The 27,958-nt window shown below is 28.1% G+C and overlaps 1 protein-coding gene, 1 long non-coding RNA gene and 1 other non-coding gene across 5 annotated transcripts in view; 1 reads left to right on the top strand and 2 right to left on the bottom strand.

Annotated features, from left to right (window-relative positions):
• LOC129989151 (uncharacterized) overlaps positions 1-27,958 on the top strand; it is a 191,399-nt gene that overhangs the window by 23,924 nt on the left and 139,517 nt on the right. The window lies entirely within an intron of this gene.
• LOC129989117 (SH2 domain-containing protein 3C-like) overlaps positions 1-27,958 on the bottom strand; it is a 186,473-nt gene that overhangs the window by 78,719 nt on the left and 79,796 nt on the right. The window contains exons 1-3 of one of the 3 annotated variants that reach the window (XM_056097450.1): positions 15,199-15,232; positions 13,697-13,824; positions 12,101-12,212 (exon numbers count right to left, since the gene is read on the bottom strand). In XM_056097450.1, the coding sequence (XP_055953425.1) occupies positions 12,101-12,212; positions 13,697-13,824; positions 15,199-15,217 (259 nt within the window). In that variant the 5' untranslated portion in view covers positions 15,218-15,232. Of the gene's footprint in view, positions 1-12,100; positions 12,213-13,696; positions 13,825-13,953; positions 14,054-15,198; positions 15,233-27,958 lie in introns of those variants that run through there. The other 2 variants (XM_056097456.1, XM_056097444.1) reach the window with 2 other exon arrangements.
• On the bottom strand, positions 17,030-17,101 carry Trnah-gug (transfer RNA histidin (anticodon GUG)). The gene has a single exon. It is a non-coding gene; the product is annotated as a tRNA-His (tRNA).

The raw sequence follows: 27,958 nt of genomic DNA, 5'->3' as shown, positions 1-27,958 counted from the left end.
GCATTTCTGAGAACAAAGCCGTTTAAAATTTCCGATTTACTGAATTCAGTTTTGCTTGAAATTAAAAATACAAGGCAGCCGAATTCTAATCTTCTGCTGCTTGTTTAAACGACAATTTTTACTAGGAGAAACAATTGAATATTTCAGGTAGTTTCTGCAACGCATAATTGGATAATTGAAATCTCCTATTACTATCTCCTATTAAATCTCCTTTAGGACATTTTTATTTAAATTTTGATTACTGAAAGTTGGAATTTTAAGCCATAATTGGTTACATGAAATACATTGTAAATCAGACCATCCGAAATAATTTGGAAAAGTTGTTTACTAACATCTTTCTGCAGAAGTATTTTTAATAACGTAATTAAAATTAAAAGTAGATGGTTGTGATTCAGAATCTAAATTCAAACGTTTTGAATTCGGAATATTTTCTGATGTTTAATACTTTTAACAACTCCAATTTCTATAGTCGATTATTTCCAACGACCCATGATCTTTATAACTGGCCATTGTTTTTCGACATCATAAATTTTATTCTCAAAACAACATTATGCTCTTGCATAATTAGAAGGGGAAAAAAAATAAAGAAAGAAAGAAAGGGGGGGAAAAAACCAGTGTTCTTTAAAATGTTCATTCCCAGCATTTTACTCATTGTTATAAATGGAAAGGGCCTATGTTGCAATTGGTTTAAGTTTCTGAAGAACATTTTAGTACACTTTCTTATTTATCTATTTATTTAAGAAAATTCAATTCGACCTTGTAGAATTTTCCTAACCACCAGGGTTCATACAGTTCAGAGAGCAATAATAAATAAATGAAGCATTAATCAATCGTAGTGCAAGCAGACAAATATTTCAGGCTAAGTGTAACATTTCTGTTATATAACTCAATACAAATATTATATGTGAAGGATTTTCTAAAAGATTTTTATTTATGAAGTGAAATGAAGAAAATTTTAATGGAAAGACCTTTCTCCACACACAAGGTTACGATTACGGACGGATGATAAAGAATGCACTGTACCTAAGCAAAGCAGGCAGCTGCCTAGGGACACTGGTGTAGCGAAAGTAAATGGCACCCCAGGCATGATAACAAATTTTTCGCCTCCGAACGCATTTAATTTTAACAATTTTCATAGTTGGACACAGTTTCATTAAGACAGACGACCGGAGCATGCATCCTCCTTGCCCCCGGTAGCTTCGTCACTATCTAAGGGCCTTGCACTTTTGAAAGCTTTCGAATACTGTTGTGGGTTGTTTTTGTGTGCGGTGTTTTCAGAGGAATTTAATTTTGAGCTTTTCTTACATTTACAAGGACCTTCTATCCGAACTAGTGTAAGTTAAAAAGCTGTAAATTTCACGACATTAATTCTTAGGATGTTTTTCCTTGCTCCCATATTTATTTACAAATCAGTGAGACCATTTATTTATTTTATTTTATTTTATTCATATACTTACAACTCCACAGACCTGGAAAATTTTGTAAAAGAGCATTTAGGCTGTGTGGAAAAATGAATTGTAATTTTTCCGAATTCATTAAAAATTATTTCTTGATTTAAGTTTTCTCTCTCTCTCTCTCTCTCTCTCTCTGTGTGTGTGTGTGTGGTGTAAATATATTTTGGCAGATGCGTGGCTGAAAAGGAGAAACTTTTGAAATTTGAACTTCGATTTATTTTGCATAATTTGCACAAGAGCGAAGGGATGTTCAAATTGACATCCGTTTACATTTCGATATAAGAGCGAAGAGACAGAATTTTTCTTCCTTTGCAGTGATTTTACTATGAGATTCTGATAGGGGTTTCTTCGCACGCGTCGATTTAGACAAGGGAATCTTAGGTATATTTGAAAGGTATGTGCAATTGTTAGCGAATTTTAGCCCTTTGCGCGCAACGTGAGAAAATGAATAGTTATCAGTTTCCTAGAGCATATGTTAAAGATAATTAAACAAAAATGGAAACTGAATCAGGAAATAATCCATATTACAATAAAGTTAACATGGGATAATTTAAGATGGAAAATAAAAAATTAATTAAGATTTAAATTTTATATATATATATATATATATATATATATATATATATATATATTAAAAAATAAAAAAATTCTAAAATTTCAATAAAAATTAAAAAATAATTTTCAATAAATTGTAAAAAATTACAATTCGTTATATATTTTTTAAATTTCACCAACTTGCAATACATTTCAAATGTTCCTACTCTAGGCACAATAAACAGCAACGCACAATTGTCAATTAGTGAGATTCTAATGATTAAAAAAAAAATTGAAAAGGAGACGAAGCAATTGTATAAAAATACGCCAATTTTCAAAAACCGTGAGTCATCGATAGCTAGTGTCAAACAAGCGACACCGCTAATGTAAAAGTAGGCTAGCAAAAAAAAAAAAAAAAAAAAAAAAAAGAAGAAGAATAAGAAGAAAAAGAAAAAGTGGAAATGAGAGAGAGAAGGGAAAGACATACTGAAAGTTTCTTTAGGTTGAAAAATACCGAGATTTAGTTACTGCAAGCTTCTTGTATCTTTTTTTTACGAAGGTCAAGTTGAAGGAATGTTTCCTTCAGAGCAGTTGATTGTTAAGCTGTAATAATACCCCGCGAACTGTTTTTTTTTCTCTCTCTTTTTCTCCTCTCCCTCCTTCGAGTCGTTTAAGAGGATAGGCGGTTTTAAAGAACTAGAGGAAAGAAGGTGAGGGGTGGGGGAAGATGGCAGAAAAAAAATCGAATGATAATGGACTGCAAATTTTCTTTGTGTCCATCATCATAAGCAGAATTCCATGCGGTTACGCAACAAAATATGGTGAAAAGAGGATGAATGTGACGAAGGTGCAGACGATTTTGAAAAACGATCTTTTTCAAAATCATCTGCAGCATTTACAAACCTCATTTGGCACCGTGAAAATGGCCAGAATTAAGAAAAGTACCATTAAAAAGAGATTTATTTGTCATCTTTTTCGTGTTTTTTTCCTTCTGAAATCCCAGTGGAGAAAAAAAAAAAAAAAAAAAAGAACTACGCTCTAAGACATGTTTTTTACATTGATAAGACTTGATAAGATCTCTTGTTTGGTGCAATTTGAGGCGAAGGTATTAAAAAAAAAAAAAAAAAAAAAAACAGGAAGAGAGAAATTATGCCAAAGCAAACTTAAAGCATGTTAGTGCTATGATTTATTTTTTAATAAAGACTGAAATACGAATAATTTTTATAATCAGTGTCATTGCTTATAAATTTTTAATTTTGAAACTGACCTCCAGAATTGTTATTACACAATTCAATATGATATGAATGGAAAAAAATTAGAACTTTTTTAGTAAAAAAGAACTTTTTTTTCCTTTGATTTTACATAATATTTAATACAACAATAACGACATTTTTCAGTTTCCCTTTCCTTCAAAATGCCGATTCATATATTTCGTGAAAATTTCCTACAAAAACTTGCTGTAGTCTCCAAGTTTCTTTATAAAACGGCAATGCTAATAATGTTGACATCATAAATATTTGATTGTCTAATTTTGATCTCCTGAGCGTCTCATATTTACTTCGGGTCGGAAATTGCTTGATCAGCAAGGAACCATCCAAATTAATGACTATCATACAATGTTGAAGCGCAGAATCATTACTTTCGCAATTGCTTGGGATACATAATTTTTAGAATTGGGAATAAATTTGTGCTGTTATCGAGATAGTAGAATAAATAATGTTGTTATCGAGATAGAGAATAATTTGATAGTGCTGTTATTAAATTGTAGAATAAAATTGTTCAGTAAGATGCTAAATTTTGTCACATTCATTCCTTTTTCTGAAGCTATAAGAGAATTATTTTGAGACAGGCGTTTTTAAAAATTTCACCGCGGTCAGAAAGAGTGAAAGAGAATGGCACAAACTAGACTAAATTTCCATATCTTAAAATAGAATGTTGCATAATATTGTACAATATATTATTTCAAATAAATTTATAATAAAGTTCAATGTGTATGTGTGTGTGTGTGTGTGGCGCTCTAAAGGCCAGACCGTTCAATCTACAGCTACCAAATTTGGCACATGTGTACCTTGTAGGTCAGGAGTGTGCACCTCGGAGGGATTTTTTAAAAATTTTAATTAAAATATTAATTAATTAAAAATTAAACGAAATTTCGGCATTGTTTCGCGATAACTTTCGAAAATATTATCGCACAAAAATTATTTTTACATCAAGTTAAAGTTTAAAAAACTATCATTTCAATGTTACAAACCCATTAATGTATAAATAAAATTTCTATTTTTAACGAATTTTTTTAAAAAAATATTTTAACCATATTTTGTAACAATTTATCTCGCATAAAATAAAATTTAATCTGCACGAGCGCGTTAACGGGAAAAAAATTAGCTTTTATCAACGTGTTGCCATCCTATTGACAGAAACTCGAATTAAAAAATAAATCAAATATTATTGCAAATTAAACATATAAAAGTGTAATTTCCAGCACGTGTCTCTATAAAAGGAAATAAATATGAAAAAAAACATTAAATTTATATCAAGCAAAAGCATTTAAATTTAATCGTGAAAATTTATAATCATTTAAGAAAATATGACAGAAATAAAATGGATAACATTGAATAGCTAATTTTTTTTATTTGCATAATAAAATTTAAAATATTTTTGTCTGATAATACGCTCCGTCGCTAATGTGGAAAAAATTTAGTATTTTGATCAAATTTAAAATAATAAAAAAAATTTGAAATCTGCTACCGCAAATTTCATGTTATCATGTGAGAACATTATTATTTTTTAAATCACTGTTCGTCTTAACTAATTTAAATCATTAACCGGTTTGAAGCAATCTCGTGACTATCAGATTACGCATGCGTCAATACTTAGAAAATAATAGTTTTTTTTTCCCCCATCTCAAAATCATTTGAGCTCTAAAACTTTGTATCGGGCCAGGTTTTTTTTTTTTTGTTTGTTTTAATTGGATTGGAATGATCACGTGACTATTGTACTGTGCAATCATTAACTTTTAGAAACCCCCTTTTCAAAATTATAAAAACTCCAAAGCTTAAATTATATAAATATATAACTTTCGATACCTCCCCTCAATGTTTCGCGTTCATTCCCATTTCCTTTTCTGTGCTTCTTCGGGCGATAACTTCTTACGACCCTACCCTTTATTGACCAGACAGGGGAATCGGGTACAAGACGGTCATTCGCGGCAAATTGTAACATTTTGTTGGCAATAAGTCGCCAAATATGTTAATCTTCTTTATCATTTTCTAATAACCCTGAAAGCGATACATTATCATGTTCTCACATGATGATATATTTTCAAAAAAGTGAATGCAAGAAAAAGTTTTCTGTGATTTTTTACAATATTTATATAATTAATTCAATAAATCCGTTTTATTAAAGGAAAACATGGTTTAATAAATGCAGGATATCCACTCTAATCAGGGCCAAAAGGCTAATTTGTAAATAATAGACATGCATATGTTATTATTACAAAATTGCTTAAATGAATTAAATAATTATATTTCATGTGAGTCAATAAATGCTCCGATGAATTTAAATTATTACATAGAATTTTACATACCCTGTGAATCATATTTGACAAAATATTTTTGAGACACTAACAATTTAAAAAAAAAAAAATAGTCGCACTTCATTCAAGTAATTAATCACTAAATCAATTACGAAAATTTGAATATCACTATTCTGTAAGATCCGCCAATCTCAAGATTGTATAGGGATCGAATAAGATTGGTGGACCAAGATTATAAAATTTTTGTATTATTATGAATTCAAATATAAAAAATAAAATGAATCGATTTGATTTGATTGCGGAAGATAGAAATATTTATTTATTTATTTAAATGTTGGAATGTTAAGAATACTTCGCAGAATATAATGCCTTAGAACCAAATCACGGTATAAAATTTAGACTTCATAATTTTCTGAAGTATATTTATGGACCGAAATAAAATAAAATATTATTATTAACGTCATTTAAATCCTTTTCAAAATAAAACTAAAAATTGAATTCTGTGATGAATTAGAGAAATTTCTGTTGAATAATTCCTTGAGATATTACATAAAGTAAGATAATTATTCTGTAGTGAACATATGATTTCAATGCCGAACAATTCTGTTTTCAATATTCATATTTAAAAAAAAATGCATGGTTTCTGTAAAAAATGTTTTTATTTTTATTAATTTCAGTGTAATCATTTCCACATTAATTTAAAGTTGAGTTTTTATGGGAGCTGACAGAAAATTAAAAAGTGACACAAGTTACAATGAACAGAACGGCTTAAGGCCTTCTTAATAGTATGAGGGAAATACATGACAACTAAATTTGAAGCTTAAAAATATTTTGCTGAAGAAGCTATTAAGAAATAAAGCTCCATAAAACTTTTTATTGAAAATTTTAGAAAGCATTAATACTGACGAACTAGTTGGTACCCAAAGGCGGCTAGTATTCAATAATATTATACAACATTGCGAATATTGTTTAATATCATACAATGTTGCACAATATTGTACATTATATTATGCAATATTTCGAATATTGTACATTATATAATTCAATATTCAACATTATTATACAATATTGTATAATATTGTACATTATATAATTCAATATTCAGCAATATTATACAATATTGTATAATATTGTACATTATATAATTCAATATTCAACATTATTATACAATATTGCGAAAATTGTTTAATATCATACAATGTCGTATAATATATGAATGGTACAGGGATATCAGTGAGATGCTTAAACCCAATGGATTAAATATATATTGGTGAAAAATATGTAAAACATTAAGTTATAGCAGAACACTATCTAAAATTATATATATATATATATATATATATATATTACAGAATCATAATCTCCGCATCATGCATGCAAGAAAAGTTTAATTTTAAGAGAAAGGCTGATTAATGTCATTCATTCAAAGACATCATCATTAAATTACTATGATGATGCGGAGAATAAAATAGAAAACACCAAATGTGTTTGTCTGTCTAAAGTACTCTAAAACGACAAACAGGAGCGATAGGAAATTTGAACATGTCATTCTCAAATCCATTTACAGATCAACTACGCTATTTTCAATTTCCAAAAGTAATTTTTTTTTAAGATTTGGAATTAACTAAGCGAAATTATTATGATAATTTTTAATTAAAATTTATTATTGAAAAAACGAACTAAAATAACAATACATATATTTAAATATATTCTATATAGCTCCAATCTTGAAATAGACTGGCAATATGAGGTAAAGTAGAATTAATTATATTCATACAAAAAATTTAAAGTTGAGGCTTATATCGTTTGCATATATATATTATTTACATCAAGGTTTAGGCTTTAGTTCTGTCATTTGAATTGAATTTAGCATTACATTATCTAAGCACATTTAATTCACTTTATGATCAATCAACAAAACTTGTCATTATTTTTATGCAATTTAAACATTCTTACCTTGATATAAATAAGAATCATTGTGGCCATGAATATATAATATACATATGTAAGTATGTTCTACATCACCTCAAATAAAAATAATAATAAAAAAAAAAACTAAGCCAAATTTAACCAGATTTTGCACAATTAAGAGAAACGAGAAATAATAAGTAATAAGAAAGAATATTTTTAACATTTCAAAGTACAAAAATTAATTAATTAATTAGAAAATATTTCGTCTTTCTGAAATATTTACACTTTGAATTATTCCATCACTTTTTTTATCTTCCATTTTAATACGTCTTTCACAAGTGCTTTTTTTAAAACTATGTTTTAAACTTATTAAAAGACAGCTTTTTTTTTTTTAAATTTTTATTTTGCAGCATTTATGAGCAAAATTTGCAATATTAATACTTCAGATACAAATAACTTAAGACGATTTTTAAAAATCGTTTGGTTTCATCGGTATTTCGATTTTAAATAAAAGCAGAAGATAAAAATTTTGGACAGTAAAAGGATTTTGTAATTACAACATTTTAAACAAAAGCAGTTGCGTTCAAAATATTATACATCTAAGGATTTCAATCCTAATCAACGCCAGATATATGAAGTAAAACATAGCGTTGTTCCTTTAATATTTATATTTAAAAAATAACATGATGCTTCTTCCTTTTAGCAATTTTTCAGTTCATAAACTTTTTTCCTTTTATTCAAAAAAAAAAAAAAGAAAGAAAGAATGTTCTTTAATAGTTTCATTTCTTGCATTATTAAAGAAAGTAGAAGTGAAAGTCCTACAGTGTGTACTCAAACCGTACTCACAGAACACGAACAGGCGAATAGGAGAGGGAATAAACTGCATAATTTTCCATTCATAAAAAAAAAAAAATCGAAAAAAGAGGGGAAGGGGGGGGGGAGAAAGAAAAATGATACCGTCGTTGTTATAGCACTCGTCATGCTAGACACAAAAAGGAGGGCAGGCCACTTTTTTATAGCCTCTAATGTGGAGGGACCTAAAAAAGGGGGAAGAGCCCACAACTCCAGGGAATAATAATAGATGACCTCATCGAATTTTGGAACCCTCCGTTCAAATAATGGGAGGGTAATATGAACGGTCGATTGATTTTTAGAACCTAGTATTACTTTGAAAAAATATTGATTCGTTTCAAAATATTTCTATGATTTAATATTTAGCTTTACTAGATTATTAATAATTGCACGGTAGTTAACGGTATATTTACAAATGAGTTGCTATGCAAACATATTCGTGAATAAACAAAGATGTATTGACGAAGAAATAGGGCCCTGGAAACAATGTTTATTAATAGGAAAGAGTTATCATCAAAATGGTGGTGTTTCTTGAAAATGAGAGACTCTAAATCAGAAACTATAGTTGATGAAGCGAAAAAGCAGAATTAGTACGAAATAATTCTCGAAGTACACAGATAATGAGAAACCTTCAAATTCAAATTTCAAATATATATTGATTAAAAATCAGATATTGGCCAGGAATTAATTTAAAACATTAGTTAATTTCGAGTAAGTAAGGCATATTGATGAAATAATAAAGGAATATCAGTAGTAAATAAAAATATAACTAACAATAAAGTTAAATGTGTGCGAAGAAGACGCTATTAAATTTAATCTTTTTAATGATAATAATTTTCTTTAAACTTGGCAATTATATATATGTGTGTGTGTGTATGTAATGATATCTTTTAATCTAATTTAAATCCTAAATAATTTCCTATTTATTATCTTAATTTAGCCCCATATTAACTTCATTCTAAAATGTTTTCTAATTTCCTGATTTATTTCCCACTTTTTATTTAATTAATTCTACACGTGCTCTACAAAACTGCTGGCTTAAGCATTTTCTCACGCTTCGAGTGAAGGGATAAGAATCCTTAATGTTTACGACATTCTTTTAAAGATACCTAAATTTCCCTTTCATAAGTCTACACGTGTGAAAGAAATCCCTGTCAAATCTCAATAGTTAAAATTATTGAAGGGAAAAATTATATATATATATATATATATATATATATATATATATATATATATATATATATATATATATAGTCGCATTGTGATGCTTAAAAATATTTCCTAAAAGACGTTATGAGCAGACCTGATTATTGCCAAATGCGGGCAGTGAAATGATATGAAAGTAACAGTATAAAATAACAACAATTAAGAATTTGCTGAAAATAGTACTAACGGGATTTCATATATCAAAAATCAATGTCATATTCAAGTCGATTAATATAAATTAATATTTTACTATAAATTATTCATGGGATTGAAAATAATGTATATGATTTGAGAAACAATAATTCTGAGCTTATTCATGCAGAATACAAGGATAGGTTAAAATATAGTTTCGCCACTGAGTTTGCATCGCCCCTTAGTAAGCAATGGAGCCTTCCACGAAGGCGGTAGCGTGCCCAGAGGCAACAATATACTTAGAAGAGAAATATGATTATTATAAAAAAAGATTTATGTATGATACAACAATAAATGGGATGATTATTATAGATATATAATACAACAAATAGTATAATTATTATAAAAAAGTAGAACTTATATATATATAAAAAGGTGGTGAGGGGCTGCTTTAAAAATGGCTGGTAACTCCTGGGTTAAAATATAGTTCCGAAATATAGATAGGCAAACAATTATGGATCCTATAATTCTTTTTAAAAAAATTACAACATTTATATAATGAAAGAATTTTAATTGAAGAATAATTAATCCAAACAGATAATATCAAGTGAATTCATACATGTGATACAAACAATAAATTACATCACAATAGAAAGGATTAATTTTAATAAATATGCTATAAAAATACACATAAGGTTATCAGATTTTTAAATAATTTTAAATTTCATTCGCACTGCCAGATGCAAAAAATATTAATAAAAATCTAATGGACGTTGCTAGTTTTAAGCGATAAATTTAAAGAATTATTTTTAAACATTTAGACAGCGAGTTCTCTTTCTTTATAACAACTTCTCCCCCCCCCAGGATTTTTTTTTATTTGATTGATATATGTACAATTACACGATGGAGCCATAAAAAAATGAAGTTCTTCAATTATGTATTTAGAATGTTTCAAAGAATATTATTTTTTATCCAAATCAGATAAATTCAATCCTTTAAATCCGATAAATCTCATTCGTATTTCATAAATAAATATATTTTCTAATTATTTTTAAACTTCAGTTATATTATTTTATTATTTAAAAAACCATTTGAAATTTTTATAGTGGATATCGATATCCTGACGAATACGGAGTCTATAATATTTTTTCTGTCTCTCTGTAAAATCCTAAAACATACATCCCATTGGAATACTCAACCATTTCCAAACATTTTATGGAGTCATTCAACTTTCGTAGATCCAATTTTGCGTGTTTTGCAAATAAAAGATCATTGTTCTCCAGATCATCATTCTTCTCTGAATGAAGAAGAAGAAATAGGAAACAAGGATTTATCTAAATAATTAAAAATAACTCATTCGTTTTAGTATTTTGGAACGCTTTTTAAAAGAAAATAAAAGTTTTGATCCGTCAATTCTGCTATATAAAGTGATTGATCATAAATAAAATAAATAATAATAATAAAGCATTAGTAATTAATTTAACACTTTTAAAATAAATTTTTGCAAGAACAATTATTGGATATACATATGTTGTTGTTATTGTAATTTTCCCAGATAAAAAAATGTAAACTTTTTTAAAAATCCAATGTAAATGAAAAAGTAGACTCTAAAAAATTATTTAACGCTTTAAACATATGAACATGCTGTTAGTCTGATTCTAAAGACTATTTTTTCTAATCAATAGCATAATATGGCATGTTAAAAATGGCAGAATATTTAAGAAACGTGATAACAAGACAAACGACATTTTTTTAAAGAGAAAAAAATGTTTAATTGGCGAACTCAATATTTCTGACATGTTCTACAGCTAATAGATTTTTTCCAATGATTTATATTCGTACTCAGGCCTGCTCAGAAAAGAGTAATATAAAGAAATATTTATATAATAATAATATAATATTTACATTATTATTTTGTTGGAGAACTAAAAGAAACATTTCTTATTTAAATTTTTTGTTTTTATTTTCATAATTAATTTTTTAAATATTATGGACTTTCGAAATCATTTTTTTTACTAATTCACTACCAGGAGGCGCCATTGGTATGGAATCAAAATTAAATTTAATTAATCGATCAACAGATAATTATTTCTGATAATGTATTGCCGTGTACAATATACAATGTACAAACTTTCAAAACTAATACAGCATTAAATAATTAGAATATAGATTTCAGATTTTCGCCTTTACAAACATGAGATAAATTAAATACTATTATAAGAAATATCGAGTTGATAAACGCTGTAAAATTACATAAGATGTCAACTGTTTTTTTTTTTTTTAATGTAAGTCGCATTCGATTTGACTATTAATGAAAGCTAATAATATTTCATCATGATGCCAATAAAATATTCAAATAGAAATCACACCAAATTTTCGGAGATTTTCGATTCATTTCAGTATTTATATAGGATGAGCTTTACAAAAATATGCAACCGAAAAAAATTATCAAAAGAATGTGAAAGATCCAACTGACCTCTGTCGTATTTGTCCCTCAAAACAATGAGAGATGCCATCATTCTTGTACGATGAGTATTGTTCTTCACACCAAGAGATTTCAGCTCTTTTTCCGAAAGCGATAGAATATCCTGCGAATATTTAGAAAGAAAATAATCAATTCATAATCAATTAAATTTATAATCAATTAAAATAATCAATTCATATTCAAACACAGAAAAAAAAAAGCTCATAAGAATGAAATGTAGAAATTCTTTAGCATACTAGCAAGAGAATAACAAATTCGTTATGATATATGATGAATAGCTTCAATAACTTTATACCACTATTATTAAATATCCATGATTTGCCTTTCAATATTTAAAATACAGAAATATTTCTAAACTTGTGTCGCTATGTAAACGGACGTCAGTTTTATCATCGCTTCTTGTGCATAAAATGCCTCCTGTGATGAAATAATTGAAAATCCAAAAGTTTCTTCCCTTCAACCATGCACATAAATGTGTGTGTGTGTAGTGCACATATTTAAATTACTGATTTATAGATATGCTGCTTTGTCAGTAAACAACAGTACAATTTTTCCTTAAAACTTGCATGATATTCACATAAATTACGAATCATTTTCAATTCCGTTTTAAAATGAAAATATATCTCTATTTAACCAAAACTGAACATTAATTTTAAAAAAAAGATAAAAACTCTTTAATTACGTTTTTCATGAGAATACAAAGTGATTTTATTTACTCTTTTTATTGCTACCATTATTATTATTAATAATATGTAGCATCTTTTCCTGATACCCTAAGCGTCTTTAAATTAATTTCATATAAAAATTTCCACTAGATTTTCATTTCTATATATACCACAATTTCCAAACTTTAATTTTTATTTCCTATTTATTTCTTAACCACTTTAACAGCAAAATTTACAATTTATCAAATCGTCAATTAATATTGATTTTTCAATCTTTGGCCCAAGAAAACAAAATGCAACTATTCATCCCAAAATCTTTACTACTAATAAAGACAAATGTGTGCGAGTGAGTATATATGCGCAAGTAAGCGCTCTATAGAATAGATCATCAGACATAGAGTTACCATAGTTCGCACAGATATACGTTAAAAAGCGCACATGGATTTTTTTTTTTTTTTTTTCAATTTTAATAAGATTACAAAATAAGAAAAATTTAAGGGTTTTCCACGATAACTCTCGAAGTTATTATAGCATAATTTTTGCATCATCTTAAAATTATATTTCGAATTATGATTTAACAGTTATGCAATCTTTTATTTTAGCAATTTTTTAAAATCATTTTTTTCCCTACTTTTCAACTATAGATTACATTTCTCTTAAATTCAATTAATTTTCATTGTTTTATCAAATATTTAATTGCGTAATTTTCTTTCATTTTTGGAAGTTATGGATGTGGAATTCTACGTAGTTTACATGATGAATAAGAAAGTGAAATTACAATGTTACAATTAAGCTATGTCTAAGCGATTTAATTGAAAGCAAACACAATTGAAATTTCTGTTGAACTGCGTCTCCAAAAGCGGTTAAGTAAATAATAAATGACTCTAAAATAGTTTTAAAATAAAAAAATAAACAAACTTACTTCTACACCATTATAGCTCTTAAATATATGATTGTATTCTTTTAAATCCAACTTTTTGAGCCATTGCCCAGTGTCAAGGTGAGGACCTGTTATATAAGACATCGTGAATTCTGCATCGAAAGGTCCTCCTAAAAAAAATAGAAAAATCTCAAATTGTTATTACTGAAAGATATTTATATATATAATAATCCAATCAAATTGTAAATAAATAAAATCAGATGTAAAAAAGAAAAGCAATTTTAAACAATCCAGTTTACCAAACGAGTTTTCAAACCAGACGGATATTTTTATAAATGTTGTTGAAACGAGATGTTTACAGTTAGAAATTTAACAATAAAATGAAATTTGGAAACGGCTTGCCCATTGTGTAAGTCCTAATCATTTGAAACACATTTAATTTAAATCCGAACCTGTGAACAAATTCTGTTACGCAAACGAATTCCTAAACAGGGAGAAACGAGTTCCTAGGCTATTTATTAATTCTGACAGAAAAGGTTACGGGATAAAAAAATACACCCTGATTTCGTCATTTCACTCTTCTTTTTACACATATGTTTAATTAAATATTCAAGGGAATAAAAGAAAAGTTAATATTTATCTATATGAATGCTGTATATGTTTAGTTTTGATTTGTTGATTTAATCATAAAATTAACTAAGACGTTCTATTTTTCTTTGTACGCTAATAAATTATCGGGGATTTTTTTTATTTATTTTTTTATTTGTATTTCATATTTGTTTAAATGCAGTTAATAAAAACTGTGCAATTCAATTAAATCTCAGTTTCGAACAACTAGTAAAAACAAAAATTGCACAACTTTCATGCAGTAAAATTTTTCTTTTTACTAATTATATTAATTAATTAATATAATTATCAAAAATTATTGTCATTATAAATATTATATAAATAAATATAAATAATTATTATTAGTAGTATATTACTTTTATTATATAAAATTATTATTAATAAAAGTAGCTAAAGTTATAATTAATGAATTATTAATAGTATAAAATAATTAATTATTACTAATTATATTAATTAATTAGTAATAATTAATATGATTAGTATAATTAAGTAAAAATACATTCTATGTGTTTTTGTAAGTAATTAATATATTAAAGAAACAGGGATAATAATAATAAATAGTATTTAGTTAAGAATTTTAAATTAAATCTTACAGCTTATTACAATTAATACAATAACTGTAATGAACTGTACAACGATGTACAACAAATAGCTGATATTCAGATTTAATGTTGCAATTAAGAATCATAGCAAAAAAGAATGGGATGTTAACGAACATTATATTAATTACAGCACGGTTTCATACCGAAAAAGAAAATTGTTGATCGGAACTTGCAGCAACAAAACCCATTCTTCTAAACATGATTATTTTTATATTAGGAAGATCTTACGACACGCAATGGATATTTCTCTCATATGTTATTAATTAATTGTTATATTCTAAGTAAATTCACAATTTATCTTGCACAACTACTTACTAAGTAATCTTAATGCCATGCCATTACTTTATTCAACTGTTATGTCCGGAGGTTAAGAACCTTGAACTCAAGCACGCCGTGCCACTGCCTTCAAATCGGTAAATGGCTCTTTCTTGAGCATCGATCGCTGGCTTTTGACAATATAATGCCACAGTGCAAAATTGTTTTGCGTCCCTTGCTTCAAACGTTAGAGGCGTCCCTCTACTTGTAAATAATATTTTAATATGTCTCAAAACATTATTAAGAAATGATAAAATTTTTAGGCTGACATCCTTTCTGAAAATTGTAAATTATTTTGCACAGAAGAAGCATTCAAATTGGATGAAAACAAATTTTTTAAAATCTAAAATATTATCAGACTGCAATATTTCAGACTACAAGTTGAATTTAAAAAAAAATGTTGTAAATTAATTTTAAAATTTCTAGTTATGGGAGGGGGGAATTAATATGTTGGAGAATATAAATATATAGTACAAAAGAGGATAATAAGTAAATTGTGCTGTTTTTATCTGCCCTCTAAGCAAACAAAAATGCTTGTAATAAAGAGAAAGAAATTAAAGTAACTACAATTTCAGTACAATTTTAAAGTTTATATAAATTGCTAATTCTGACGTATTACATTATATTCAGATTAATTCTGATAAGAATTATACCAAACGTTTAGATTAAATATATTAGACGCTATTTTAAAACAACAAAACCTATCAACTAATTTTTGAAATTTTTTATAGCTAAGTTCAAGAAATTGAAATAAAGCGTGCAACTAACGATTTCATAACTCAATCAATCTGGTGGTAGATATCTTACACTGGTTGTTTATGTTTCCTGCTGCCATCTAGTGTGGAAGACTGCAATATTGGAAGTTTTTTTTTAAATTCTTTACCTAAATAATATTAATTCCACTTAAAATATAGCTTTATAATAATAGAATAATTTTAATTTAGAAGGTGCTTAGGATGACACTTTTAATTTCCTCCACAAATCATACAGTAAGTTTTCATAATTTCCTCTACAAATCATACAGTAAGTTTTCATATCTTAAAAGCAATTGCTAATATTTGTACTACCGTACTGCCATCTATTAAGTCTAATAGTAACTAAACATTATTCACAAAATATTGCTTTAATTACTGCACATGTTTAATTTTTGCATATCGGAATAATATTTATATTTAAAAATTTGATTAAAATCAAATATGAAATATGAGTTACGAACAATTTTTTGACTACCAAAAACAAAACAAAAAAAGAAACAATATAAATATTTACAAGCTCGTCTGCATTATTTTACTTAAATAAATATATGATGAATGACTCCAGTAAAAAAGAAAAATACGGGTTCCTTTCAAATTGAATACATTATTAATTTAATCCATTTTTTTTCATAAACTTAATTCTAAATATTTATAACAAAGAGAATAAAATGAAAGTTAGAGCGTGAAATAAACAATATATAGAATGCAGCAGGATATATTTTATTTCCATATTTAGCTCTCTTTTAATACTGGTAAGTATCGAAAAATATATTTATTGATAGAAATATACTATTATAACAGAAACAAACTAAAGTTCAAAACAGTTTAAATATAGATAAATAATAATCTTAAGATATTCGCAAAACAATTTTCACTTTTTTTTATATAAAAGAAATTATATTAGAGTGAAGAAATCAATGTTTACTATGCTTACAATTATGACAGGGAATATTTTTATACTGCATAGTAAAGAAATTTTTAAATTTAAAACAGAATGCGCTAAGAGTAAACGAAAATACAATGAAGATTCCTACAAAAGTTTCAATATCCAAAAATCAGGGAAAAAAAACACTCCGTGCCGTGACCAGGATTCGAACCTGGGTTATTGCGGCCACAACGCAATGTACTAACCACTATACGATCACGGCGCACATACTGCGAGTGAAAAGAGTGCAAATGTTCAAGTAGCAATACAATTCGTCCGTTCTTTCTTTTTTCTTGTTTAAATTTTCAAACGATTTCAATCCGAAACATTTCCCTCACTTTTCTTTCCCCTTTCACTGAATGGAATAAAAGTAGATCTAAATTTACAGAAAAAAAATGTCGAAAATTATATTTACACGGGTAATTTTGATAAATTTCAAATGCTTTTCATAATCAGATTTCAATTGCGATGCAATGACATTTCAATCTTTAAAATTCTGTGTGAACGACTTTGAAGCAAATGAATAAAACTAATTCCCGAAAATTATTTGAAATATATAAAAAATGAAAATGCTTTAATAAAATAAACAGATATATTATAACAATCAGAATAGAATTACTTGTTTTTAGGGTGGAATAGTTCATAAATCGAGACGTCTTGAAAAATGTTTCAGAAATAACATACATTATTGTTTCTTCCGTGTTACGCACCTGTTGCATCTACCTATTCACGGCTCAGTTAACTACCTAGTGGGTGTTTTTGAATAATAAATGGAAATATTAGTGATGAATTTTTCTAGTAACAGAATTTTGTTTTCACTTTTAGTTAATTTTATGGCACATTAGCAATTTTAATTTTAAATTAATCTTTTGAATATCGTAAAGACAGTCTTATTTTTAAATCTTATTTTCATTTATTTACTTAATTCCAAATAAAAGAAAATATATACTGATTTCATTTCACTTTTGAAAATTAAAATCGAATTACATTATTTGGTATTTTTTAAAATACTGAATTATATACAAATTATTTTGCACAGTATGTAAAACTATTCGTTTCAAAATTTTTAAAAACTTAATGCAACTTAAAATATATATTTATACAACAATCTGTATTTCCAGCAAAATATTCTTCTTATGTTCGTACATTCATAATGATGAACATAAATATTCGCATAAAAATTGATGTCTGCAGTAAAATATTTTTTGTTCGTAAATGCACATTGATACTTAGGTGGAGATATTGCTCAATACCTCATTGTGTTATTGTTATTAATATTGTTGATGCTATTATTAATTTCTTCGCCAAAAATAACTGAAAATTATTGTTTTGATTTTCTCGTATACATAGTATAGTAATCTTCGAAAAATTCGAACTCGAGATTCTGACGAAACTTTACGTTTTTGTTCGACAAACACATTTGTGGAAAATGTCCGTCCGCCTGTCTGTCTGTGACAAATATAACTCAACATACTTTCAGCTAGACGGTTGAAATTTGGTATACGTCCTTACCCCAAATTTGCTGACTTTTATCATATTTTCAGTAAAATCTAAGCACAGAAAGTCCGGCTGTTCGAATATACGTTAACATAATAACTACAAAACGTGGAGATACAGGTAGACAAGATCCGGTCCACAGGTCTATAGTGCAGACATCTGTCAATTTTGACCAACGAGTTGACTGTCTGTCGGTCTCTTCTTTCATAAACATTTAAAAGCGGTAATTCAAAATCGCCGTGGCTTAAATATAACAAGTTTCGTATGGGATTTTGTGACAATCAATGCAGTTTTGTGTCAACTCTTTGTTTCAATCGATTGAGAAAAAAAAGTATCTAAAGCACAAATTTGATTGCCGGATACTTTTGATAGCACGCCAGGAATTAATCACTAAGGACGACGAGATATATTTAGTAAAAATGCTTCAAGCCAAAAGTAGAGATTTCATAACTATTGTACGCCAGTGACAAGTGAGGCGTTCTCTAGTATGACAAATTTAATAGAGAGAAAATTTTAAGGCGATCATTCTCGCTGGTTTCTATTATGTGTAATGCAATTGATTGTGTTAAACGTTTCTTATTTTGTCAAAGAGCAAATGTCGTTTGTCAATCAAGTGCGGAGAAAATGAGGAAGCTACGATAAGCGACAATTGCAGCATAGATTTTTTGTCTTTCTTTTTATCGGGTATTTCTGTCATACTCACTTGCCAAAGAAAAATGTAAGCCATAAAATATCATCTTCGGCATGCTCTTGTGTCACCTCCGAGAGGAAGAAGTCGGCTCTTTCCTCCTAAAGGTGGCGCCCGAGGTATATATGCACAAATATCCACGCGTTCATCTCTAAGCTACTGTTCATTGAGTGACCATAGATTTCAAAATAATATTGCGGCAACGGGGCCTAGTCGCTGAAATTTTTCCCACCGGGCGCCACACTGATTAAGATTGGATGTTTTAAGTTCCGCATTTCTTGTCTGACTGGGAGATAAATTCGTTCGCCCTTTCGTATCAATGATATTAATTAGTTTTTTCTTATAAGAAAACAATCCAATCGTACGATAAGTTGTGAATCAAATATATATATATATATATATATGATATCCCTTAATCTAATTTAAACCTTAATTTTCTAATTTTTAATTAATTTAACCCATATTAACTTCATTCTAAAATGTTCTCTTATTTTCTGATCCAATTCCACCTTTTTTATTTAATCAATTCTACACGAGTTCTGTAAAACTGCTGAATGCAGCAGTGTAAAGAATTTTGCCGGAAAATTGCCAGAAGATAGATGGTAGCACCGTATTGGTGTAGATCAAAAATGTGATGACATCACAGCGATAGTACGTTTGGCAGACGGAGATTTTTTTTTTCGGCGGGAGTCAGCGTGGTGTTGTGCTATGTGATGTTGTGTGGTGTTATGTTTTGTTGAAAGTGAAAGGGCATTGATGCCTTGTGATGGTGTTCTATCTTGTGGATTAAGATAATGGTCGTGGGAATGGATTTACAAATATTGTAATGTATGAATTTCCTATTGTTTATATAATTGTGAACGTTTTTTATGTTATGTGTTTTATGTCGTGTGCTTTGTCCAACTGTGATGTTATAAATAAACATATTTAAAAGACAAATTTGGCCTAATCACTCGGCTGTATTTTCATGACATCACGGCAGGTTGTCATGCTCCGAGTCAAGGGATAAAAATCCTTAATGCTTAGAAAATTTACCTAAATAAAAGATACCTAAATTCCTTTTCCGAAACGCGTTTAAGAAATCCCTATAACATTCTCATAGTAAAATGATCGAAGGGGAAAATTTCTCTCATCTGCTCTTGTATTGCTTGTGAACGTCAGTTTCATCATCGCTTCTTGTACATATATTATGCCTCCCAGTATGAAATAAAAAGAAGTTTTAAAATGCTCAAACGTGTCTTCTTTTCTCGCCCACGAATCTACTTATATATATATATATATATATATATATATATATATATATATATATATATATATATATATATATATATATATATATATATATATATATATATATATATATATATATATAAAAGCAGATTATATAAAAAGAGATGCTTGATGATAAGTATCTTTTTATATTCATATTAAGCAAATTAAAATGATCAGATATGGTACTTTCGCATATTATACAGCAAAGTTGTAAAAAGAATCAAATTTGATTGAAACCGTCTTAACAAATTTAAAAGCCCTTGCTCAGAGTAATTTGCAGCTTAATTAGAATTGTAACAATGAATTTGAGCACTTATGATCCAATGAAAAGGGGGAAAAAAAGTCGTATTCTTTGATTAAACCTTACAATTTTGCAAACTCGTGCCTATTTAAAATAGGATTTTTCAGGCAAATTTCTGTCACTTCTTATTGCATACATGATTAATTTTATTGATTACATTATAATAAAAGCACTTTTTTCCATTATATACACTTATTTAATGCAAAAATGCAACAGTAAACTTAATTAATACATAAAAAATCTATATAAATACTTCGTATTTTATGTAACAACTTGAAAATTATTTATTAAATCCATACAAAATTCAAATATTTAATTTTTAAATGTATGAATATACATTTAAAAATAACAAATAATATAATAAAAATAATAAAATAAAACAAATTAATACATTTTATTTTTAAATGTATGAATGTACATTTAAAAATAACAAATAATATAATAAAAATAATAAAATAAAACAAATTAATACATTTTATTTTTAAAAGTATGATTTTTTATTTTCATGCTAAATCCATGCATTTATTAAATTTATACAAAAATATGTATTTTGATTTTTAGTATAATAAAAGTATTATTCAAATAATTCAAATAAAAGTATTATTCAATAATAAATTTTATATAATTAGATAATATGAAATACAATTAATAAACATATATGTATAAGTACTCTGCATCTTATTAATCAATTTTGCAATTTACTTAATTGATCGATATAAATATGCTTTGTTTAATTTGTAAACATTTTTAGGGTTTATTAATAATAAATTCATTAATCATTTTGGATTTTATCATTCATAATTTCTAATTTTTTTATATTGTATGGATAAAATACTTGATGACTATCTGAAATAATTTTTTTATCCTTTTAAATGACTAAATTCTTGTTGTCTGATTATAACCCCTATCATATTGATCATTGTTGATTTATTTACATTATTTATTTTTATTAAGATAAAGATTCCAGCGCTAAATTACATGATGCTTTGTTGACGTTATTTTTATATCTTTAATTCTAAACTTGAAAAATTTGCGTTGAGCAAATGTAAGGGAGTATTGTTCCGCTTTTGACTTTCTCGTGTACCCGAATATTATAAACCACCTCATGACGAATCTGAGAAAATTTTGTTGACAAATTCTTGAGATATTACATAAATTAAGAAAGATATTCTTTAGTGCCCATAAAGTTTAAACGCTCAGTGACTCTATTATCAGTAATCATATTATTAAAAAAATGCTTTGTTTCAGTAAAAAAAATATTATTATATTAATTGCAGATTAATTCTTTCCACTTTAATTTAAAACATAAATTCTACGACAGCTAACAGAAAATGAGAGATACATATTACGTTATGACTGAAGGCCTTTATAATATTATGAGTGAATTATATGATAATCAAAATTTGAAGTTTTAAAATATTTTGATGAAGAAGCTATTAAAGTAGGAATTGCATAAAATATTTAATTATTAAAATTTTAACGAGTATTAAGATTGACAAACCGGCTGGTCACCAAAGGCGGCTAGTATATAATAAAATTAAATTCGCACGACGAATACATTGAACTTTATGAGATACAGCATTGCTATCAAAAACTGTGAAACCGTTCTTTCACCCCCCCCCCCCCGCAACATTACTCTAGGTACCATACTTCTAGTTTAGCGTTTCTGCATACTGAAAACAATAGAGCACGCATTTTGAGCTCCCTGAATCAGCTAGATGTAAATTTTGATATTTTACAATTTTGATGTCAATCTCAAATACCTGATTTCATTTACATAGTTAATAGCTTTTTATATTTGTCATATTCGCACATGATAAATACACAAACAGGCAAACCGATAAATAAGCATAAGATTGACGGTGTTTGTCCAAATTTCACACTGATCTGTAATTTCGATTATACAATTATATCAAATTTCACCTATCGAAATCGTTGTATTTTTCATATTATCTGCCGAACTCATACTAAATTCATATTTATGCCTATATAGATAAACGGAATTCCAAAAGATGGATTTTGCCCAAAATTTAATTAGTTAAACCTACTCTTTTGGTTTATGACACACATCAAATTTTATACGTTTAATTCGTTCTTTTTCTTGAGACATAACATTTACAAGCAGGTAGACATGATTCTAAAAACAGAGTTTCCATACAAGGGGAGGTCTTATAAAAGAGATTCTTTAAAATCTCGTAATTAAATTTCTTTAATGATTACATAACTATTTTTCTATAAGTTTGTAAAACTTACAGAAAAACTCTGTAAAACTGTGAGACAGTAAAAAGTTGCAAAGCATTTGGATTTACGGAAGCAAACTAACCCTCATAATCGAAAAATAGCATATATATATGTGTGTGTGTGTGTGTGTGTAATGTTATCCTCTTTATCTAATATAAATCTTACATAATTATCTAATTTTCATCTTAATTCAGCCGAAATTAACTTCATTCTAAAATTGTCTCTTATTTCCTGATCCAATTCCACCTTTTTTATTTAATCAATGCTGCACAAACTATTTTTTCAATGCTGCACAGCTCTGCAAAACTGCTGAATTCAGCAGGTTCTCACGCTCCGAATAAAAATCCTTACTGTTTGCAAACATTTTTTAAAGACACCTAAATTCCCTTACCTAAATCGACACGAGTCAAAGAAATCCCTATCAGAATCTCATAGTATATTATCACTGCGGAAAAACTTTCGGTCTCTTCTGCTCTTATATCTCTTGTACACGGCATGATCGCTTTTTATACATAAATTATGCCTCCCGAGATGGAATAAATCCGAGTTTAAATATTCAAAAGTGTCTTCTCTTCGGCCACGCAACTGCTTAAAAATATGTTTTATACATACACATATATATAAAAAAATAATAACTTTTATATTATTTTAAATAACTTCGATTTTCCTCCGCATAACAGCGTTCTACATTCTTACGTATGTAAAGCTGTTATTCCGTACTGGATCGGTTTCTCCACCGATGATGAGGTTCGCACTTGTTTAAATACTCCCACGTACACAGTAGTTTCCCACAGTTTGTTCCTCAACGCGGTTTCTTTCGGTAATCCGACCTTCGGAGATATGCAATGTCACGCAGCCATTAAGAAAATGAAGAGAAAACACCTGCTCTACAGCTGCATAGCAAAAGGAGAGGAAAAGTAATCCGCAATGGTTCGCTGAATTATCAAAACAAATAAACAAATTGTAAAGGGGTGAAAATGAAAACAAGAAAAAAGAATCATAAAGCAGTATATTTAAGCTTCATCATAAATATTCTGGACTAGACAAAACAATTCGGATTGTATAGATTTATTTATTGTACTGTTCTCGTTTAAAGGAATATCAAATGTTTATCTTAATTTTAAATAAAATGTCTCGAATTCAATCGGTATATTTGAAATAGAAGAAAGCTATATAGAATAAACCAGAGGGAGTGGTCTCTTCAAAACTTTCTTGCATATTCTCTAATAAACTTGTCATGTCAGAAAACGCCTTGCATGGCACTGGGGTGCAGTAGTTACATATGATAAGATGGGGTATAATAAGTTTGACAGGCGTCTACGCTATAGATGTTAAATCTGTGTACCGGATTATATCTAACTAGTTCTCTTCATTTTGTAATTATCGTGTTAAATTATATTCGAACACCCGAACAAACGAAATTTAATCAAAATTTGAATCGAAATCTGCAAAATTCGTGTAAAGACCGTATACTAAACTTCACCTGTCCGGCTCAAAGCGCTTTTGAGTTATCTTTGCCACACAGAGAGAGAGACAGACATTTTCCAAAAATTTGTTTTTCGAACTGAGGGAGATCTAAAACGAGGAGATTTGCCCAAAATCTCAAATCTGTATTTTTGATGAATTCTTAATAGATATTTTTGAAATTATGCCTATCTGTTTGTGAACATGATAACAGAAAAACGTTTTGAGCTAGACGAATGAAATTCGGTATGAAGTCTTTACAACAAATTTGTAAATATCTATCAAGTATTGAACAAAATCCTTTCAGTGGGATTGATAGCATTCAATATTAACACTTTGCACGTCCAGCCTGACTCGCACTATACAGAATTCAGAGTTTTCCCATTTTAATTGGATAATGATTATTATAAAAGCCGTAAAATAGCAAACACTTTCGCAAAATTTTTTAGGAATTATAACAAACCAACAATTATTTTCGAGATTTCTAAACACTAAAAGAAATCCTTATACTCAGATATGTATAATAATGCATCGCATTATTTTTCAGTGCGCAAAGGGTTAATAATTAACAGCCTGGAAATCCAATATTACGGGAGAAAAAGTTGATCACCAAAGGCGTCTAGTTTATATAAAGCTACAATTTACATTTAAATGTAACTAGTATTTCATCCATATAAATAGTTGCTTTTCAGAATCATTTACATACGGAAAGACAGGTAAGTATAAAGATATAATTTCAATAACATGATCTTTCGAATAAAAAAAAATGTTTTAAGGATAGTGATTCCCCAGAATATCGCAGACGAATATATAAATGATTGCATTAAAAACATTTTTTTCAGTGTATATTTCGCATACGAGGGAACCTTACTTATATGTTTTAACAATATGTCCTATATACAAAAATCTTTTCACACACATACAGACTCACACACAGAAAAAAATCTTTAAATTAATCATATTAAATCGAACATAATGCCGTCAAGATTGCGATCATAAATGCAGCATTTATGATCACATAAAACAGAATTTATGATGTATTTATTTATTACGAAAAAACATATTCTAAGTCTGTTGTTTTATTCAGCAGTTATATAGACACTGGCTGTTTCAAACATACTTTCGAGCGTAAATAGTAAATAGATTTTTCAGAATTTCAAATAAACCCCAAAGCATATTTTGAAAGGAGGGATGCAAGGAAATATATCTTGAAGAAATATTTTTACATTTTACGAAAACCTAATTTCTCAAGAGCATACAAAATTCATGCTAAAATATTACCTCTGAATTACTAGCAAAGAGCTATATCTTTTGGGAAAGTATATTTTTCCAGCATTATTGGACGATAAAAATTCAGAATCTTCCTCTTCTCAGAGTCGATATTCAAGTATTGAAACGTTATTAAAAGGTGTCCCAAAATTAAAGCAAGATTGGAATTTGTCACCAATTGTGCAGTAAAGTATTTGGCAACCTTATTAAAAAAAAAAAAAAAAAAAAAAAAAAAAAAAAACATTTGACAGCTGATAGTTTATAGTTAGTATGAGCGTTGCACGATAGAACAACTTGTTAACGCAAGATTTGAATTAAATATAAGACACAGGGTTTTTTTTTTTATCATGTGAAAACATGATGTTGTTTTGGCTTGAGGTTTTTGAAGCGATTTGAAGGCAACAAATTGTTGAAGTCTCAAAATGCGTAGGCAACAAATTGCGATTTATCCCTTTTTTTAATTTTAGTCGGCGTTCACAGTACAGCTTTTGAAATATTTATCGTCTGCGAATGTAGTTTTATTTTGGAGTCGGCTTTTACTGTATAGCGTTTGAATTATCTATCGTCTGCTGTTGTAGTATTTCCCTTGTAAATCACAGTGTTATTGCTTAACTCGCGCAACGTTTTGTAAAAATTAACCAAACAAGTTAAAATATTGTTTGTTTAATCGATAAAGATTGTTGGTTCAGGGATAATTTCAATTAATTAAAATATGGTTATTAGAAAATAATGGAGAAGGTTGTCACATTTGGTAATTTATCGCCAACTAAAGTTACAACTTGATTTTCAAATTATACATTCTCTGAATTCTTACGAATTGTTTTAATTAATTTAAGTCATTAACGAGTTTAAACCGGTTTGAAACAATCACGAGACTATCAGATTACGCATGCGTCGATATTTAGAAAAACTATGGGTTTTTTAATCTCAAAATGGGTCAAGCTCCAAAACTTTGTTTGCCAGCTAGAAAAATTGAAAATGAAAGTTTAAAAAATTAATTATATATATATATAGAGAGAGAGGGGGGGGGAATAGAAACCGATAGAGAAGTCTCGTGATTGTTTGAAACCGGTCTAAACTGGTTAATGATTTAAATTAATTAAGAAAAATAATAATGTTCTCACATGATAACTTGAAATTTGCGATAGTAGATTTCATTAAAAAATTTTTTTTTTTTAACTTTGTATAATATTTATCTTTAAATTGTTATATTTTATTGAATCGTAAAATACACAGGATAGGGTTATGTATGGAATGACACGTAGGAAAAAATAGCCCACAGCTTTGCTAACACATACGCTCTCTTTTGTCGAAATTTTCCATGACCATTTTGCATACATGTAGGTGAATTTCATTAATGCAGCACTGAATTTAATCCTTCAATGCACGCGTGCTTGTGGGCTTATTGGCATAGACCTTTGAATGTAAATAACCCCATAAAAAGAAATCTAATGGTGTTAAATCACACGATCTAGGGGGCCAATTCTCAAATCTTCGAACTGTGGTTAACAAACTTCATTGTTTTTGAAATATTGTTCAATAATGAAAACACGTTGTTCTATCGTGTAAAGTTCCATTTTTACTAACCCTAAATTATCAGAGGTCAAATGGTTTTATTAATAGGGTTGCCAACACTTTACTATATGATTGGTGGCAAATTCAAATCTTGCGTTAAATTTGGGACACCTCTTGCATTAGGCACACCATTTGTAGAAAAAAAATCATTGAAAAATTAACATTATTATCTTAATTTTATTAATAACCACAATTATGTACTTGCCACAAATATTTATCAAGCAGAATAATTAGCCAATTAAAATATTTATGTTAATTTTGAACTTTTATTAGTGCTAAATTTCTATTTAATAATATAAGAGTTGCTAAAAATAATAATTTTCTTTGCTATAATTTTAATTTTTAAACAAACAGTGCGTGTTTCGTGTGAATTAAGCATGGTATGTAAGAAATCAACAGAAATTTTTTTCTATAAACAATTCTGTATAACAATCTGTTAATATCCTATTTCCGAGCTAATACTACAGTAACGAATAAAGTTTTAGTTTAACTAAATTAACGTTTCATACTGAAATAGCATTAAGCCTATTTTGGGGTAGATCTCGTAATTTTGAGCTGCGGTCGGATGATGAAGATGACACCAGAGCCGGCATCTTTCTGTCCAAGCTTCCACGGTGTGCTAGTGCATATGACCCGACAGTTGTAATGTGCACCAAGTCCATTGACACGACAGTGATTCGGTGAAATCGGGTTTCCAATCTGAAACTTTCCAACTCGAAATTCGAAACTTTACCACGAAGTCATTGCGGTTCCATAATGAATAACCAATCAGT

This window comes from Argiope bruennichi, chromosome 2, assembly GCF_947563725.1.
Source record: "Argiope bruennichi chromosome 2, qqArgBrue1.1, whole genome shotgun sequence".
In the NCBI taxonomy this organism is placed as follows: domain Eukaryota; kingdom Metazoa; phylum Arthropoda; class Arachnida; order Araneae; family Araneidae; genus Argiope; species Argiope bruennichi.
Note: the sequence above shows the minus strand (reverse complement) of the source record. Positions and strands in the feature narration are given on the sequence as shown.